Below are 18,448 nucleotides of genomic sequence, written 5' to 3'. Positions count from 1 at the left end.
TCCAGGTGCCTCTGGCAGGGAGAGGCCTGTCCAGTTGTTTAGAAGGTGTCAATTGCCAGACAAAGACCCTCCCACCAGGGTCCAACTGCGCTGCTCCAGGCCTGCCCACAGGAGGCTGCAGTGCATGGGGGACCCATGGAGGGAGCATGTGACCCCAGAAAGACGTGACTCTGGGCCCCCATGGCAGTGGAAAGCTGTCTTGCCCAGCCAGCTTGTGATGGGGTGGATTTCCCATCGCGTCCAAGAGAAAGTCACTGAATCTCATGCGCATTAGGCCCTGGATCCCTAACTGGGGGCTGCTGGTGTCCCAGGCTCTCCCTAGTGAGCAGGGGGAGATGTGGACCCCGGGGAGACAAGCTTGTGACAAGCTGACCCCCTGACAGGGCAGGAAGTGGCCATATGTTGTTTTTCCCCTAGAAAAGGGAAGTTCCTCAAATCTCTCACATCAGTGTGGCCAGCAGATTTTTGTGCCATGGGAAGTAGCCAGCACTTCTGGGACTTGGTGTCCTCGGGCACTGTTCAGGGTAATGCAGGGGGATAGGGGCTGTTGGCTCAGCGTGGGGGTCGTGTGTAGAAGTCTCCCCAGGGCCATTGGGGACAGTAGCTTGTAGCATTTTATCTATGGAACCGGCCATGGGCCGTGGGAACGCCACAGGGCGTCCTATGTTCACCCCAGCATAGACCTGCACCCAGGGCTTGCATGGTGCTTTCCACTCTTCCCTCAGCAACTGCTGGCCACCCGACAATGCAAGCTGCTCTGCCCAGGCAACATCCTGAGCCTCTCGACTTCTCACCAGTTCAAAAGGGCCTCCCCTAGGTAATGCCCAAGGCCATTGCCCTGGCGTGCCAGTCGGAGCAGCAGGACTGTGGTGTGACCTGCCAGCAGCCAGGAGGCCATGAGTGGCGCTCGCTCAGCGTCTGCTGGGGCCCAAGGAATGGTGTGTGCGCAGACGTGGTGGAGCAGGCAGCCAGTGGGGAGGGCTGGGGAGGGGGCTGTGCATGTGTAGCCCCTTGTTCCTCACCTAATTGGGAGGGGTTGAGCCTATGGCTGTGCAGACCCCTCTCCTGCCAGCCTGCCCCCAATGTGAAGCAGGGGGGGCTGAGACCCTCCGGGGCACTAATTCCCTGAGCTGGGGTGGGGACCAACCAGCTCTCGGCTTCTGCCTCCGAGCCTGCCTGCCCCACGGCACCTGGGAAGCAGCCTTGGCTCTGGGGGCAGCAAGGGGCCCTTTCCCCAGGGGGTGGGTTACAGGCCGATTCACCCTCCTGTGCAAGTAAATCCCCCATTGAACTGCTGGGAAGGGAGCAGGCCCCAGCCCAGCCCTGGGAGCCTCCTGGTCTCCGTGCGTTCCAGGGGGACTGCTGCTGATTTCAACAGGCACAATGGGGGCCAGGCAGCTCCGAGCAATGCTGCCCTGGGACAGAGGGAGCCCCTCTCTCTCGGTCTCCGCAGCGCCACTGTCCTGCCCTGCCAGCCTGCTGCCTTCACCTCCATCCCACTGCTGCCTCACCTGTTCCCCCTCGTCCTGCATGTAGACTGTGAGCTCCTTTGGGAGGGTGTACAGCACCTAGCACCCTGACCCCTCCCCGGGGTTTGGGGGTGTTACCCCCATACAGTGAAAGGTGTGTGCAGGAGGTGGTCAGTGCATGGCTCGTTCCGTCCCACTGTCCCCTGCCCCCTCTCTGGTGCCCAGATGTGATTGCTGTTCCGGGTGTCAGCAGGGGCTGAGCTGGAAGGTGGGGCAGGCACAGGAGGAGGAAGAACAGGCCCAGTTGGGCGGGCGGGCAGGCAGGCAGCTGAAGGCGGGACCAGAGAGCGTTGAAAGTCCCAGCTCCTTCCCCAGCTCTACTCACTCTGGCTCCCCTCCAGGCTGATCACACCATGAGCCGCTGGCTGCTGGCTGCCCTGGCCCTCTGGGCTGTGAGTGGTGGGGACTCCCTGCCAGCCTGTAACTACCCGCCCAGGCTCTTGTGCAGCTCCTGGAAGATTGCCATGGCCTGCCAGGTAAGGGGGACGACTCAGGGCAGCCTGTCCTTGGGGAGCTCCAAGCAGGAGCTGGGGAGCTGGCATCTTGCCCTGCTCTGTCCTGTGGGTTTGGCAGCAGCTGCTTCCTCTCTGGTCTGGGGAAAGAGGAGAACCTGCCTGGTCCTTTCACAACAAGGCTGAGCTGAGCTTCCCCCTCCGTGACCCTGACCGCAGAGAAACCGGCTCAGACCCGTGGCGACTCAGGGGGAGTACATGTACTCACTGATACTCCAACACCAGTGTTGCCTACGGGCCCCCTGTGAGACATGGCAAATCCCTTCCCATCCCTTGTCCCCTCGCTTTCGCGGGGGCAAGGCTGGGTAAAAGGCAGACAGTGCTGACTCCTTCCCCCTGGGGCTGGGGCCTTGCAACCCATTCAGCAGGCACCCAGCCTGCCCCGAGCAGACTCGCCGGCCACAAGCCCCTGGGCTCCTGGCTGTGGATGTGTCCATAAGAGGAGGCGTTCCTTGGGCGCTGTGGGGAAGGGAGAGAGGTTTGCCTCTAGGGGCTAGCCCCCCTCAGCTCTCCACTGCAGCAGCAGCAGCCCTATCCCCATGAGCTTCAGGATAGGGGCTGAGCTGGGAAAATAAGCACAAGGCGGAGAAAGAACCCCCCGCTCCCCCAGCCTGAGTTCCTGCCTGCCCATCACCCCAATATCTAGGCACCAGGATCCAAGCTCTTAATTGTAATCTCCTGTGCCTCACTGGGAGCAGCGCAGACAACGCTGTGCCTCACCCCACCCCCCGCCCCCACAGGGGTTGTACATGGGACCCAGCAAGCGTCTGGTTCCTGCTCTTTACCCTGTGATCCAGGGGTAGCAGTGCCCAGTGCCAGTCACTGCCTGTGGCCGTGGCCCCAGGCCTAAAGGGGCAGCACGCTGCAGCGCCTGGATCCTGAGCTCTTCATGGTGCTGAACAGCCTCCTAGCTCCGGCTAACTCCCCACACCTCCCTGTTCCTCAGTCACCCCCTGAGCCGAGCCCAGGCCTTCAGCGCTGGCAGAAGCCTCAGGGTGGGGGAGCCCTGCCATTCGGACCCTGCGCCTCGCCTGGTGGCTCAGAGCTGCCCCTGGCCTCCCTGACGTGGGCAGGCTCAGGAGCGAGCCTGCAGGGCAGGGGGAAGCTGGCCCCTGTCCCTGGCTCAAGAGGGAGCCAGCTGGGGCCCTGGTCCATTTGCCATCCCCATGGGAGAGCTGCGCTGCCGTGCAGCTCCTGACCTCTGTCCCCGCACCCTTGCCACGGCCCAGCCTGCTCTGCCCTCACCCCATCCAGCTGTGTGGGGGTATTGATCATACTTCTGCTTTTTCTGCCACTCTGAGCACAGCAGCCATTAATAACCCTCCCACGGCGGAGCGGGAGCGGGGCCTGAAGCTGCACAACCACTGCGTGGGCTTCAGAGTGTGGGGCTCAGAAACTGGCAGCCCTGACCAGACGCTACTCCAAACTCTCAGCTTCAGTCCACCCCGCGGGCCCGGCCTGGCAACAGGAGCCCGAGCCCCGGGGGTCTGTCCCCGCGGGCCCGGCCTGGTGACGGGAGCCTGAGCCCCGGGGGTCTGTCCCCATTCGGGTGACCAGACAGCAAGTGTAAAAAATCAGTGGTGGGGGGTTATAGGCACCTATATATGACAAAGTTCTGAATATCGGGACTGTGCCTATAAAATCAGGACATCTGGTCACCTAGTCCCCATGGACCCCACAGGCGCAGCCTGGTGATGGGAGCTAGAGCCCTGGCCGGGGTCTGTCCCCATGGGCCCCACAGGCCTGGCCTAGCAACGTGAGCCAGAGCCCCAGGGTCTGTCCCCATAGGTCCAGCCTGGCGATGGGAGCCAGAGCCCTGAGCTCTGGCCCCATGGGCCCCGCAGGCCCGGCCTGCCAACGGGAGCCAGGCTCTGCTGTGTGTGTTGCTTACAGGCTTGTCTGCTAATGCCCCAGTTGCTGGGTTGGATTCTGCCCATTGAACAGAAGCCAGAACTGGGTCTGATGGGACGTTGAAGCAGGAGAGAGTCTAGGGGCCCGGATGTGCACCCGGAACCAGAAGGAAAAAAGCCCTTGAGTGCTCTGGACCTGGATGTCTCCCCCACCCCACAATCCCTCCGTGGGGTGTGGACTCATTTCGCTAAGCGTTTGAAGTGCGTTTGAACCAAGTGGATTGAGAAAATCCCCTTGGAAAGCCCCAGCAGCTGCTTGGTGTGTGGCAGGCTGGGCTGCAGCTCCCCAGAAAGCCCCCCTGAAAGCCCCGGCATCCTGTTTCACTTCCCTTCTGGCCCGGATTCTTGGGGAGGGCTGGCAGGTCTCCCAGCTCTGTTTCCTCTAAAATACAAACGAGCTGGGCTGGAGGCAGAGCAAAGTCCTAGGACAGGGACCCTCCGTGCACCTGTCGGCACCAGCTCACTTGGTTGCTATTTAAACACGACTCCGGGTGGCACCCCCATCCTGCCCGTCAAGCGCCTCTGGGGAAGGGACTTTGTCCCCAGGCCCCTCGCTGGCCGTTGCATAAACGGGTTGAGCAGAGCAGCTGCTGCAGCACCCTGGTGGCTCCCAGCAGGGTCAGGTTTCTCCTCCGCAGGCCCCAGGAGGCTCATGACTCCCTTGTGCACGCCCGGTTTGCCTGTGACCGAGCCGGAACCAGAGCTCAGGATGGCCGGGTCCCAGCTCGCTCTTTGGGGCAATGGGGTCTGTGCCAGTCCTGGTTCTGCCGGTCCCAACCCTGCTGCTCATCCCCGCTCCCCGTATCTTTCACTGCCCGCAGGTGGAGAAGCAATGCACCAACTTCTACCGCCGCCCCCAGGCAGCCGACCCTGTGTTGCTGAGCCTGTATTACGAGAGCCTGTGCCCGGCCTGCCGCGGCTTCCTGGTCACCCAGCTCTTCCCCACCTGGGTGATGCTCAGTGACATCATGAACATCACACTGGTGCCGTACGGAAACGCCCAGGTAAGCGGCAGAGTCTCTGGCTGCAGAGGGGGGGGGGGAAAGGGCCCTGCACCCCAGTTTGAGCCAAGGGTAGGGACTGCATGACTGTTCTGTCCCCGTAGCCTGGTCTTCCCTCCCCCCACTGCCCTGATCCTGGCAGGGGGTGTGGGGCACACGCTGTGGGGCGAGGGGGAACAGTGAATGCCGGGGAGGCATGTGGGGGAGGGGTAGTGTTATCTTAGGCTCTGACTCGGTTTCCTTTGCAGGAGAAGAACGTCAGCGGGAAGTGGCAGTTCGAATGCCAGCATGGCGAACCAGAGTGCAAGGGGAACATGATTGAGGTGGGGCTGGCCCCAGGCATGGCATTAGGATTGAGGGGGTGGGGGGGGTGTGCTGTTGGTGGAATGTGCAGTACAGTGGGATGGAAGGAAACAGTGGCTCCTGGTTAGGTGATGGGACCCCCCACACTCCGCCCCACCCCTGTGTCACTGAGCCTGGGGCGACTTGGACTCACTAGCTGTGCTTGGAGTGGGGGAGGAGGGGGCAGGGCTCCCTCGTCCCTGGCCCGGAGGTGGGGCCCATGGTGAGAGCCGCAAGGGCTCTGCTATGGGACTAGCCTGGGGTGGAATTAGGCCCTGTCCCACGTGTGGCCTCAGCACAGTCACCATGTGACACTCGAGCTGCTGAGTTTCACATCCTTGCTGGCACAAGGGAAGGAGCAAGGAGGCCCGTGGCCCCACAGGGCAGAGTCCAGGAACCACTCAGGCAGCTGTGCTGGCATCGGGAGCCAGGCACCCAGGTGTGATCTATGGGGGTGAGCCAGGACATCTCGGGGTGAACATCAGAGAGCAGCAACACCTTCCCCAGGGCCTTCCACAGATGGCGGATTCGGGGGGGTTGCCCCTCAGCTGCCTCATTATAGGCCTCTCAGCATCATCCCACCTTGGGAAAAGGACTCCATAGGACTCTTCCAGTTGACAGTGAAGTGTGGGGCTCCCCCTGCAGCCATTCCTCTCTCCCTAGGAGGAGAAGCTGGTCATGTTAGGCTCTGCCAGCTGGAGAACCCCTGGGGCACAGCCTCTCTGGGCTCTTCAGGCAGGGCTTCTGCTCCTGGGTATGTTCCCACTGGGCTCAGGGCACTAACACTGTGGCTTGCCCTGCTCTTCCAGACCTGCCTGATGTACCAGCTGAAGGACTTTGATCGGTCTTTCCCTGTGATCTTCTGCATGGAATCGGCGGGCTCTGTGGTCGAGAATCTTGCAGCTGTATGTTGGCAGTGCTGGGTGGGCCCAGAGCTATAAAAGTCCATTGGTTCAATCAAGTCCTGGGGGGAGCTGCCTCAGCCAGCTGGTCTCTGCACCCACCCCACAGTAACCCCCCTTCCACTTGCCCCTTGTTCCCCTGCCCAGGTCCAATCAAGTGTCTTGACCCAACGCCCAGAAGGGCTGGCATTTCCTGCCAGTCTGTGCCTGGTGGGACATCCGGCCTTGGCCATTGGCAGCTTAGTGACAAGGACAAGGCCATGTCCATTTCTTGCCACGCCTCAGCCATCCCATGTGGACTGCGAGGACGCTTTCCCCTCTGTGCTGCCACCAGGCACCTGCCCTCACTCCAGAGGTGCTCTGCAGGAGTGAGGCCCAGGTGGCAGGTGAACTGGGACATGCTCTGGAGACTCTAGCATTATGCAGGCAGTCACAGGGGTTGCCCCTGGGACTGGCTGAGTCCCATGGCCCGTTGTGCTTCCAGCCTGCACTGTGGGTTAATGAGTTCAGAACAGATAAGAGCCCCTGGCTTCAGCCTTCCTATGTGGTGGGGAGTTGGGTAACCAGCTCTCTGCACTGGTTCTGACTACTCCTCTCCTCGCAGTGCCTGCAGGTCTATGCCCCAACTACCCAGCTGGCTGAGATCACGGCCTGCGTGACAGGAGATCTGGGGAACAAGCTGATGCACCAAAATGCTCAACTGACAGATGCCCTCAACCCACCCCATAACTACGTGCCATGGATCCTCGTCAATGGGGTAGGAGACATGGTGCCTTGTGGCCTTCCTGCTGAAATGCTGGCAGGGCCCATGGGCATTGCCACACAATGAATCAGTGGGCAGCAACCAGAGCCAGAAGTTCAGTGCAGCGTCCATGTACTGCAGATAATAGACGTGCATGGGAAGCACGGGCTAGAACCTGGGACCTTCAGCTCCAAAACCCAGGCCTATTGCCCTTGAGAACACTGAGGCAGGGCAGTCGGTGGGTCTCGTAGCCAGAGGGTCAGTCTCTTGCAGTCCCACACAGAGCCAGGTGTTACAGCATGGGAGCACCAGCCACCTAGCATGTGAAATATGGGGGGGCGTCCCAAAGCACATGCCTGTTAATGCTATGGAGCCCATGCACCTGGTATCTAGCTCTGGTAGGTGACTTGAGTGCAATGCATTGTGGGATTTGGGAAGAATGAACGGCTCTCAGAAGCACGCACAGAGCCTGTCTTTGTGGTGAAGCGAAGGGTGAAAGTTGTTGCAGAGTTTTTGAGGAAATGCTTTATCTCAGCAGCCAGGCCCTGCCGCTGCATGAGCCTCATCTGGCTGCCCTTGGTTGCCCTGCAGTGAAGACAAAGGGGCAGGAAACGTAGGGGCATTGCCAGCAGATCAAGGGATGTGATCGTTCCCCTCTATTCGACCTGGAGTACTGTGTCCAGTTTTGGGCCCCACACTACAAGAAGGATGTGGATAAATTGGAAAGAGTCCAGCGAAGGGCAACAAAAATGATTAGGGGACTGGAACACATGACTTATGAGGAGAGGCTGAGGGAACTGGGATTGTTTAGTCTGCGGAAGAGAAGAATGAGGGGGGATTTGATAGCTGCTTTCAACTACCTGAGAGGGGATTCCAAAGAGGATGGATCTAGACTGTTCTCAGTGGTAGCAGATGACAGAACGAGGAGTAATAGTCTCAAGTTGCAGTGGGGAAGGTTTAGGCTGGATATTAGGAAAAACTTTTTCACTAGGAGGGTGGTGAAACACTGGAATGCGTTACCTAGGGAGGTGTTGGAATCTCCTTCCTTAGATATTTTTAAGGTCAGGCTTGACAAAGCCCTGGCTGGGATGATTTAGTTGGGGATTGGCCCTGCTTTGAGCAGGGGGTTGGACTAGATGACCTCCTGAGGTCCCTTCCAACCCTGATATTCTATGATTCTATGAACATCCACTTGCTTTGGGGTGAATCTGCTCAGGAAACTGAATCCAAGGGGCTGGCTCCAGCCAGGTGCGGTGTGAGCTCCCTGCATGCAGTTCTGCTGTGTCCCCTTGAGCCCGTCCTGCTTGAGGCGTGACACTCCCCTGCCCGACGCCACGTCGCGTCACTTACACCTGGGCCACATGGGGGCCTGATGCTGCTGTTCTGCTCAGGTGACACTTTGTACCCACTTGGCCCAGGTGTGACCGATGTCCCCCATGGGCGCAATGATTTGGGCCTTGGGCCGCAAGGGGATTTCACACTGACTTTCCCTGGCGGGCTGCATGTTCTGTACCCGAGCCATAGCCCCCAAGAGGCTGCGCTGTGCTCAGACACAAGCCCTGGTTTTGTGCTGACAAGAAACACACCCATTCTGCAGCTGCTCAAACAGGGACCCTGGTGAATGCTGAGGGCACCATGCAGGTAGCGACTGACGCAGTCAGGTAGCACCATCCGATCTCGCTCCATCTCGTCCTGTGCGTCCGGAGCAAAGCGCTGCAGAGCTGTCGCTCGTGTTCCAGGCAGCAGCCCTAGCAAAAGGCATGTCTAGATTCCTGGAGGAATTACTGAGCACCTGCCTGCCTTCTCCAGCCAGAGGCTGAGCCTGGGAATGGGCTTGTCCAGCTGCTGACACCGATTTGTCCTCTCTCTCTCCTGCTCAGAACCACACAGACGCTCTCCAGGAGCGAGCGCAGAGTGCTCTGTTCAAGATGGTTTGTGAGATGTACACGGTGAGTGGACCCTGGCAATGCATGAAACCCTGTGTAGGCAGCTGTTCCCAGTGCACCACGGTCACAGCGCCCTGCTCCCCAGGCTCTGGGCAATGAGCTGCAGTAGCACCTTGGCCAGCTCATGCCCAAAGGATGCCCACTAGCCAGATTTGGGGACGCCCCTCTACTGGTGGAACTGCTGGAATAGCTGTTGTCCTGCCTGCCCGAAGAACAAGCAGCTCGAGCCTGCCTGCCTCCCTGGCAGGGTGCCCGCTGGGGCTAAAGGCCAGGGCCGGCTGGGAGGGGAGCAAGGCAAGGGCAGGGGCCAAGGCTTAGTGCTCCAGCAATGCGACTGCAGCCATTTCCTCTCTACGCCCCTCCCGGTGTCTGGAATGTCGTGAGGGTCCCTGACTGATCTGTGTCTTTGCAGGGTGAAAAGCCAGATGCCTGCAAAGATGGGGGGGCTGAGTCCCAGTTCCTCTGAAGACCCAGTCTCTCTGCCTGAATTAACCCCCAGCCTAGGGCAGCTCCCTGCACCCCAGCTCCTGGCCTTGCAAGTGGGGTGACCAGACAGCCAGAGGCAGCAGGGGATGTATTTTTGCCTGGTATGATGTCAGCTCTGGGCTCATGCCCAGTAAACTCTGCTGCAGGTGGGGGCAGTTCAGTTGTGAGGGGGGGGTTGATGGGAGAAAAGGCACAAGATGGTTTGAATTTGGACATGGGAATTCGAAGCATCTCTTCACGCAGGGTGTCTAGCACCAGGAGCTGTGCTAGGGAGAGCCCAGCCTTGTAATCAGGAAGAGCAGCAGCAGGAGCCCTGCAGAGGTCAGGGAGCAGCACCAGCTGGAGAGTCGATTAAAAGAGCAAGTTCTGCTGGAGAGAGGCATCTGGACACCCTGACTCCAGTAGGCAGCCTGGCTGAGCAGCTGGGCAGCATGGGCCTGGAAGGGCTTCCAGATATCTCGGCCAGTGTAAGTGTGTCGAATACACTGTATTGAAAGCGCAGGAGCAACTATCCACATCAGGGAACTCCCTGACCCCCTCGGCTCTTCCCTCTCCAGATCTCTGTCGAGATGAAATAAGGGAGGGTACATTCCGGCTCACTCTCCGAGGAGGTGCCCCATCCCTGGGCTGGAACCTGCGCCTCTCACAGCAGACAGTCCAAACCAGGAATGGGGCCCCACACCTGCCCTACTTTGCCCCGGCCTTGGGCACCAGCAAGACTGGCTGAAGATCTTGCTTTATGCTGCGCAGCTTGCCGGGTGCTGTGACCAGAGGGGGACAAGCCTTAAGCACAGCAAATCTTGGGGGACACGCTACATTTGCTTTGCTGATTTGGTGCCTGACACCTGTCCCTTTGCCCGTACTGATGCCTTATGTGAACTAGCTCCACCGGCCCCTCCAAATGCTGACATCTCCATGTCCTCTACCCACTGGCCCCTCCAGGAAATGGTTCTGTGTCGCTAAGCCCCATCCTCCTTCCACGCAAACAGACCAGTGCCTTGCCCTCCCAAGCCTGATGTACACTCCCTTCTACTTGCTTTAATTGTGTTGATGTCACAAATGCAGATTTTTGGGACTCAGGGTAGGAATGCCCTTCCTGCAAATGAATCTACTGAGTAACTTCCTGGCCTAGTTCTCTCTCATTTTGGGTCTCTCCTGCGTCTAGCCCTGAGCCCAGGGCTGGGGGGGTGGGAGGAGGGGTGAGGAGCAAGGCTGGTGTGGGGATGTTGGTGCCATGTCTACACTGGGGAAATGTAACAGTCCCTCTGGTGCAGCTGCTCTCACTTCACCCACTGGGTATGGATGGCACCTTGCTCACGGTTATCACAAACATGGGCATTAGCTTTCAGCTAAAGAGGGGCTCTTGGAAGCTCCTCCCCTGGGGAGATGCTCTTCTCTGTGCCATAGCCAAACAGTGCTGTAGGAAGCCTGGACCAAATTGGGGGGAGGGGCAGAGACCTAGCTCTGGGGGCCAGATGCTTTCTCTGTGCCTTGGGGAACTTCCACTGGACTGAGCTCAGGAAACGCTCAGTGTATTTAAGTGTTGTCACGAGTTCCCTGTGGTTTTACTGCAGTAGCCTTGCATTTGCCTAACCCCTGATGTGGTAGCTGCTGAGCCCAGTCCTGGCAGCAGGGGCCCATGGCCTTCTATGGGGCTCTTTGCAAGGTCTTGCAAACTGCAGTTAAGCTGCTGACAGGCTGAGGCCCTCGCACTGCCCAGCTTAGCTGGGAGGATCACCAGGACAGAGGGGATGTCCTTCACCTCCTGAGCGGGACCCACGGGTACCCCTTTGGCTCCTTGCTTCCCCATCCAGGGCCACAGGAGGGGAAGTGAGAAGTGTTCCAGAGGGAGTGGCTGGGAGGAGAAGGCACTCGGCAACCCAGGAAACGGTTACAAGAGGGGAACTCAAATGGCACAGCCTGGAAGGAAAAGCTGAGCACTTCTTGGTGACTCCAAAGCACCCGCATGGTCAGGTGCCTTGCCTGGCTGGGTGTGGGCAGAAGGCCCACGGGATGGGATGCTTGGGCGGGAAGAAGCGCAATCTCTTGTGCAGTGCGGTCATGTCCTGTGACCGCCCTTGGCGGGGCGAAGCTGACTCCCTCGCAGACGGCCTGGTGTGCACCCAACCAGCCGCATGGGCAGGCCTTGAGCCCACGGGCACCAGAACGCTCAACGGCAGCTGCCCGGGCTCCGCGCCCTGCTGGGCTGGGGGCCCCTAGCACCCCTGTCTGAGCGCGGTGGTGGGGGAATGGGCGGGGAGGGGGGCGGAGCCAGGAGGGGTCACAGAGCTCCTTGGGGAGCGAGAGGGGGCAGAAGCCGGGACAGGGGGGTCACAGAGCCCCTGGGGGAGCGAGGGGGGTCAGGAGCTGGGAGTGGGGGGGTCACAGAGCCCCTGGGGGAGCCGGGGGGGTCAGGAGCTGGGACGGGGGGGTCACAGAGCCCCTGGGGGCGGCAGGAGCCGGGAGGGGGGGTCACAGAGCCCCTGGGGGAGCGGGGGAGGGTGCAGGAGCCCCGCGAGGGGAGGTCACAGAGCCCCTGGGGGGGGCAGGAGCCGGGGGGGTCACAGAGTCCCTGGAGGAGTGGGGGGTGCAGGAGCCGGGACGGGGGGGTCACAGAGCCCCTGGGGGAGTGGGGGGGGTGCAGGAGCTGGGAGGGGAGGTCACAGAGCTCCTGGGGGGGGGGCAGGAGCCGGGAGGGGGGGTCACAGAGCCCCTGGGGGAGTGGGGGGGGTGCAGGAGCTGGGAGGGGAGGTCACAGAGCCCCTGGGGGGGGCAGGAGCCGGGGGGGGTCACAGAGCCCCTGGGGGAGCGGGGGGGGTGCAGGAGCCGGGAGGGGAGGTCACAGAGCTCCTGGGGGGGGGCAGGAGCTGGGAGGGGGGGGTCACAGAGCCCCTGGGGGGGCAGGAGCCAGGAGGGGAGGTCACAGAGCCCCTGGGGGGGCACGAGCCAGGAGGGGAGGTCACAGAGTCCCTGGGGGAGCGGGGGGTGCAGGAGCCGGGATGGGGGGGGTCACAGAGGTCCGGGGGGGGCAGGAGCCGGGGGGGGTCACAGAGCCCCTGGGGGAGTGGGGGGGTGCAGGAGCCGGGAGGGGAGGTCACAGAGCTCCTGGGGGGGGCAGGAGCCGGGAGGGGGGGTCACAGAGCCCCTGGGGGAGCGGGAGCCGGGAGGGGAGGTCACAGAGCCCCTGGGGGGGGCAGGAGCCGGGAGGGGGGTCACGAGCCGGGACGGGGGGGGTCACAGAGCCCCTGGGGGAGCGGGGGGGTGCAGGAGCCGGGAGGGGAGGTCACAGAGCTCCTGGGGGGGGCAGGAGCCGGGAGGGGGGGTCACAGAGCCCCTGGGGGAGCGGGAGCCGGGAGGGGAGGTCACAGTGCCCCTGGGGGGGGCAGGAGCCGGGAGGGGGGTCACGAGCCGGGACGGGGGGGTCACAGAGCCCCTGGGGGAGCGGGGGGGTGCAGGAGCCGGGAGGGGAGGTCACAGAGCTCCTGGGGGGGCAGGAGCCAGGAGGGGAGATCACAGAGCCCCTGGGGGGGGCAGGAGCCGGGGGGGTCACAGAGTCCCTGGGGGAGCGGGGGGTGCAGGAGCCGGGATCACAGAGCCCCTGGGGGAGCGGGAGCCGGGAGGGGGGGTCACAGAGCTCCTGGGGGTGCAGGAGCCGGGAGGGGGGGTCACAGAGCCCCTGGGGGAGTGGGGGGGGAGGTCACAGAGCCCCTGGGGGGGCGGGAGCCGGGAGGGGGGGGTCACAGAGCCCCTGGGGGGGCGGGAGCCGGGAAGGGGGGTCACAGAGCTCCTGGGGGAGCGGGGGGGGAGGTCACAGAGCCCCTGGGGGGTCAGGAGCCGGGAGGGGGGTCACGAGCCGGGACGGGGGGGTCACAGAGACCCTGGGGGGGGCAGGAGCCGGGGGTGTCACAGAGCCCCTGGGGGAGCGGGGGGGTGCAGGAGCCGGGGGGGGGGGCAGGAGCCGGGACGGGGGGGTCACAGAGCCCCTGGGGGGGGGCAGGAGCCGGGGGGGTCACAGAGCCCCTGGGGGAGCGGGGGGGTGCAGGAGCCGGGGGGGGGCAGGAGCCGGGGGGGGGCGGCCGAGAGCCCAGTTGTGCCGCCAGGCCCGGTACCGTCCCCGTGCTCGGCGCTGCCCGGCGACGTGCGGCTGCTCCGGCCTCCGGTGCCACAGGCGGGAAATGGCGGGAAACGGCGGGGCGCGGGGGCGGTTAGGGTTACCGGCCGCGGCCGCCGCGGGCACAGGGCACTTCCGCCTCGGCCGCCGGCCCCCGGAAGCGGAAGGCGCAGCGCCGTCACGTGACGGGGCGCGGGGCGCGGCGGGAGCCGGCGGGAGCGAGGTGCTGAGCGGAGCCGGGACCCTCCGGGGTCAGGGGGGCGGGGGCGGGGGCGTCCAGGGCCCTGGGGCGGGGCGGGGCCGCGGGAGCCCCCCGGATCCGGCTTTGAGCGAGCCGCCCCCCCCCCGGGGCGCCCCCCCCGCGGTGCTGCCTTTTGCCCCGCGACTCCCCGCCCAGGCTGCACTTCGCACCTGGTGGTAATGGAGACGTTTCACACACCGGGGGGAGGGGCGGGGGGGTACAGGACACTTGTGGGGGGAGGGGCACGGGACACTTGTGGGGGGAGGGGCTATGGGGGAGGGGCACAGGACACTTGTGGGGGGAGGGGCTATGGGGGAGGGGCACAGGACACTTGTGGCAGGAGGAGGCCACGGGGCTGTTGGGAGAAGGGTACAGGACACTTGGGAGGGGCCATGGGGCTGTTGGGGGGGGTACAGGACACTTGTGGGGGAGGCTGTGAGGGGAGGGGCACGGGACACTTGTGGGGTGAGGGGGTCACGGGGCTGTGGGGAGAGGGGTACAGGACACTTGGGAGGGGCCATGGGGCTGTTGGGGGGGGGTACAGGACACTTGTGGGGGAGGCTGTGAGGGGAGGGGCACGGGACACTTGTGGGGTGAGGGGGTCATGGGGCTGTGGGGAGAGGGGTACAGAACACTTGTGGGGGAGGCTGTGAGGGGAGGGGCACGGGACACTTGTGGGGGAGGGGCTATGGGGAGAGGGGTACAGGTCACTTGGGAGGGGACATGGGGCTGTTGGGGGGGTACAGGACACTTGTGGGGGAGGCTGTGAGGGGAGGGGCACGGGACACTTGTGGGGGAGGGGCTATGGGGCTGTGGGGAGAGGGGTACAGGACACTTGGGAGGGGACATGGGGCTGTTGGGGGGGGTACAGGACACTTGTGGGGGAGGCTGTGAGGGGAGGGGCACGGGACACTTGTGGGGTGAGGGGGGTCACGGGGCTGTGGGGAGAGGGGTACAGGACACTTGTGGGGGAGGCTGTGAGGGGAGGGGCACGGGACACTTGTGGGGAAGGGGCTGTGGGGAGAGGGGTACAGGACACTTGTGGGGGGAGGGCCTGTGGCGAGGAGGGGGAGACGCGCACTTCGGGCTGAAGGGGGCGTCCCAAGGCCTGTGTGGCCCTGCAGGCTGGCGCTCTGGGGTGCAGAGCGGGCGACGGGTGGGGCCCGGCAGGTCAGGGGAGCCCCCCGCCCCGGGGTACGTGTGGAGCTGGGCGCAGGGACTCGTGGTGGGCGTGTGGGGCACAGCTGGGGACGAGCAGGCCAGGCTGCCCAGGGCAATGGCAGCGGTTTGGCGCAGTGCCAAGCACCCCGACGTTTTGTTTCTCTTTGGCACAGGCACAGCTGGTGCAGCCTGGTTGCTGAGGGTTTGTTGCTGAGCGAAGGATGCTGGCCCGTGGCAGACAGATGTTCGTTGGCTTCTCGGGGTATTGGAAGCCTTTTTTCAGAGGCCGGTTGCTCCTGGTTACAAACACTCTGAGCTGCGGGGCTCTCCTGGCGACTGGCGACACCGTCCAGCAGACGTGGCAAATGAGGAAGGACCCGGAGCGGAAGCGGGAGCTGGGCCGCACAGGTGTGTCCGCTGTGTGCTTGTTTGACAGCCAGCTGTTGTGCCACAGGAGGGGTGGGCACATACCACTCACAGGGCTCTAGTGTCTCCCCCTGCCTCCGGAAAGGACCCACCAGCTGCCTCTGACCCATTTAAATGGAATGAGGGGCATCTTCATGCCTGGCTCTGCCCAGCCTGAGAGTTCTCCTGCTGTTTGGCCTGTATTGCCAGCAGCGTTGGGTGGGAGTAGGGGGCTGGAAATAGCATGTGGGGTCTACTCTGTTATTTATTATGTGTATTGTGGTAGCGAAGGGGCTCCACTCTGCTGGGTAAAGCCGCATACACATAGCAAGTGAGAATGTCTGCCCTGAAGAGGTCACAGCCAGACAGAAAAGGAAGATGGGCACCGAGGCCCAGAGAGGATGAGGTGAGTTCCCCAGCATCGCTTAGTAGTGGTAGATCTGGGGATCATACCTACTCTCTGCCTAGTGCTTATTAGGTCACTCTTCCTTCTGTGCGTGAACCGTGGCAGCTGTCTGTCATCTGCTGGGGCCAAACTTCCCAACAACATCCGACCCTTGGGGAACTGCTGCTGTTTTAACCATTCTGCTTTTAAGGCCATTTTTGCAGGGAGTCAAAGCAACATTCAGAATATTCTAGACTGAAATCTGCCATCATCTCCATGCATCTCTGTGTCCTTGTGTGAGGCAGGGTACATGCGCCTTTTGTAAAGGGACAGATATTCTTACAGAGCTGTGTCAATAATGCATGATGGCATTGTGCTGGGTATTTGTATTTATTAATAAGGTGGCATTTTGTTGCAGTTCGGATGTTTGCTATTGGCTGCAGCATGGGCCCGTTAGTGCATTACTGGTATCTCTGGTTAGACAGAGCATTTCCTGCAAGTGGATTAAAAGGAATTAAAATTGTCCTGAAGAAAGTCTTCATTGACCAGATAGTAGCATCTCCGGCCTTTGGAATCTGGTATTTTCTGGGTAAAACTTTTAATATCACTTTCTCATGTAAATGTTACTAATCGACTATTCAAACATGTGCCCTCTCCAACACTCATCAGTCGGGGAGCATTGAAACCCTTCTGCACCAAGCAGGCCTGCTCCTTCCCCCTGAAGTGTTTCCCTGCCTTGGCTGGGGAGTGGGTGTAGTGCCCAGGCTCTATTCCAACATGTGCATTAAGCAGCTGCATTTGCAATGCAATGACTCAGAGAGCTCACTCTCCTCCAGCCAGTCCTGTTTTCCCATTAGCTGGGGCATGGGGGGGTTGTACTGCCCCATGGAGCTGAGAGGGAGAACAGAGCCCTTGGGAGGCATGTTCTGTCCTGATAAACACAGAGAGCTCATGGCAGGTATGGGTTAGTGGCTGCCATACTAGATGAAAGCACGGCCACTGCCTTTTCTCCCTGCCTTACTAAGCTCCCCATATAGCTGGGGAAACCTGAGCCAGCAAAGTCCCTGGCCTGCTAAGACTAAAGATCACACTCCCTGGCTCAATGACAGGTTTCAGAGTAACAGCCGTGTTAGTCTGTATTTGCAAAAAGAAAAGGAGTACTTGTGGCACCTTAGAGACTAACCAATTTATTTGAGCATGAGCTTTCGTGAGCTACAGCTCACTTCATCGGTTGCTACAACTTTCGGGATGACCACTAGGGGACAGGAACAAAGGTGCACTAGTAAAGCAGGGGGCTAGGGCTGCTCGCTCACTCACCGGCAACCAATTGTGCCTTGCACAGGGATGGGGTTACTGGAGGGGCAGAGGCTGGAGGAAAGCTGGGATGAGCTCAGAGAGAAGTTCTGGGAATTTTACAAGGTAAGGCTGCTCCGAATCCCTGATAGCTTCCCTGCCCCCTCAGCCTTTTCTCCCCTTTCTTAATACTTGATTCTCTTTCCCAGGCAGACTGGTGCATCTGGCCAGCAGCTCAGGTGATTAACTTCCTGTTCCTTCCTCCCAAGTATCGGGTGATATATGTGAACGTGTTGACCTTGGGCTGGGACACATACCTTTCCTATCTCAAACACAGGGTCAGTATTACCCAGACAGGCCATTGCAGGCTGCTGTCAGCTCCCCAGCCACTAACCCCTTGTGCTGGAGCCTTTGCTGCTCCAACAAACATTTAATGAATCATGGTTCAGCCAATTTCTTCTCTTGCGTCTGTAGCACAAGCAGCCACTCGGTGCTGAGGCTGAGCTGAAGAGCAATACTCAGCCCCACCGCACTGGGGTGAAAACTGTGGGCTGACAAGCTGTTTGCAGGGATGGCTGCTCTGTTTCCATCTGTTCCTGGGGGAGGGAGCTGGCTCCCATGCAGACCAGAAAAAATAGCTTGATCAAGTGAACAAAATGCTTCCTGGAGACAAATCACTACTGTTGTCATGTGGCTGACCTATCCTGATGGGTGTGGAAGAGAAACATGAGGGGGGTCTCTCTCTGAGTTAGCATTTAACTCGCTAGCCGCAAACCCAGTGACTTTTTAAAACGAAGAATCATGTGTCAACAGGCTGCCTAATATGACTAAGTTTCTTATTCCTCCACTGACTTCTGCGGAAGTGGGGCAGGTGCTGCACATTACTGTTTTGCACCTGAAACCAAGGTGCCAGGCATCCCTAAGTGAGCCAAGATCCTTAAAATAATCCCATGACTTGGAACCAACTTAATTTATTCTCACTGTGTCTGAAAACTGTATTTTGCTAGAAACCGTGATGTACCAAAATGTCACTTAAAAAATAATTAAATGAGACCTTAATTATGTAGCTTGTCTTTTGAAACAGTAACTGTGTCCCACAGTGGGAATTTAAAGCTCACCCGTTGGGAAGGGGGGTGGGGAGGCTACTCACTTAAAACTAGAACCATGGGATTGGTGAATGTTAATTAAGAAACCAGATATTTGGTCTTCCTTGCAGCCAGGTTGAGTGTCTGCAAACACTGATCTAAGCTCGGCCTCAGCAAGGCAATCAGACGCCTCAGGCTTGAGAAGGGACCCTGGATCAGTCAGATCCAGCTTTGTAGAAAGAGGCCCCAGTCCAGGCTTAAGAGCAAACAGCAAAGGAGTAGATGGGGTCCCTTCCCGCCACAGACTAGAGTGTGCTAGCCCCCGTTAGGCCTCGCAGAGCAAGGACGTTCCAGGACAGGTGAACTAGTGCAGTGGTATGGTGCTTGGGCACCTCTG

The 18,448-nt window shown here is 60.8% G+C and overlaps 2 protein-coding genes across 3 annotated transcripts; both read left to right on the top strand.

Annotated features, from left to right (window-relative positions):
- The first annotated feature begins 1,865 nt into the window (after window positions 1-1,865).
- IFI30 (IFI30 lysosomal thiol reductase) lies at window positions 1,866-10,492 on the top strand. Its single transcript, XM_077841979.1, has 7 exons — window positions 1,866-2,005; window positions 4,773-4,955; window positions 5,201-5,275; window positions 6,104-6,199; window positions 6,801-6,953; window positions 8,819-8,887; window positions 9,297-10,492. The coding sequence occupies exons 1-7, from the start codon at window positions 1,883-1,885 to the stop codon at window positions 9,348-9,350; spliced, it is 753 nt and encodes a 250-aa protein (XP_077698105.1). The 5' UTR covers window positions 1,866-1,882; the 3' UTR covers window positions 9,351-10,492.
- A 3,157-nt stretch (window positions 10,493-13,649) lies between these two features.
- MPV17L2 (MPV17 mitochondrial inner membrane protein like 2) lies at window positions 13,650-18,030 on the top strand. 2 transcript variants are annotated; one of them, XM_077805350.1, is made up of 6 exons: window positions 13,650-13,704; window positions 15,057-15,291; window positions 16,092-16,262; window positions 17,016-17,092; window positions 17,176-17,304; window positions 17,441-18,030. In XM_077805350.1, exons 2-6 carry the CDS (start codon window positions 15,105-15,107, stop codon window positions 17,519-17,521), a joined length of 645 nt encoding a protein of 214 aa, XP_077661476.1. In that variant the 5' UTR covers window positions 13,650-13,704; window positions 15,057-15,104; the 3' UTR covers window positions 17,522-18,030. The 2 variants fall into 2 exon arrangements, with proteins under 2 accessions (XP_077661476.1, XP_077698379.1); XM_077842253.1 differs by lacking the exon at window positions 13,650-13,704 and adding an exon at window positions 13,744-13,898.
- Window positions 18,031-18,448: the final 418 nt, after the last annotated feature.

Source organism: Eretmochelys imbricata, chromosome 25, assembly GCF_965152235.1.
Source record: "Eretmochelys imbricata isolate rEreImb1 chromosome 25, rEreImb1.hap1, whole genome shotgun sequence".
In the NCBI taxonomy this organism is placed as follows: Eukaryota; Metazoa; Chordata; order Testudines; family Cheloniidae; genus Eretmochelys; species Eretmochelys imbricata.
Note: the sequence above shows the minus strand (reverse complement) of the source record. Positions and strands in the feature narration are given on the sequence as shown.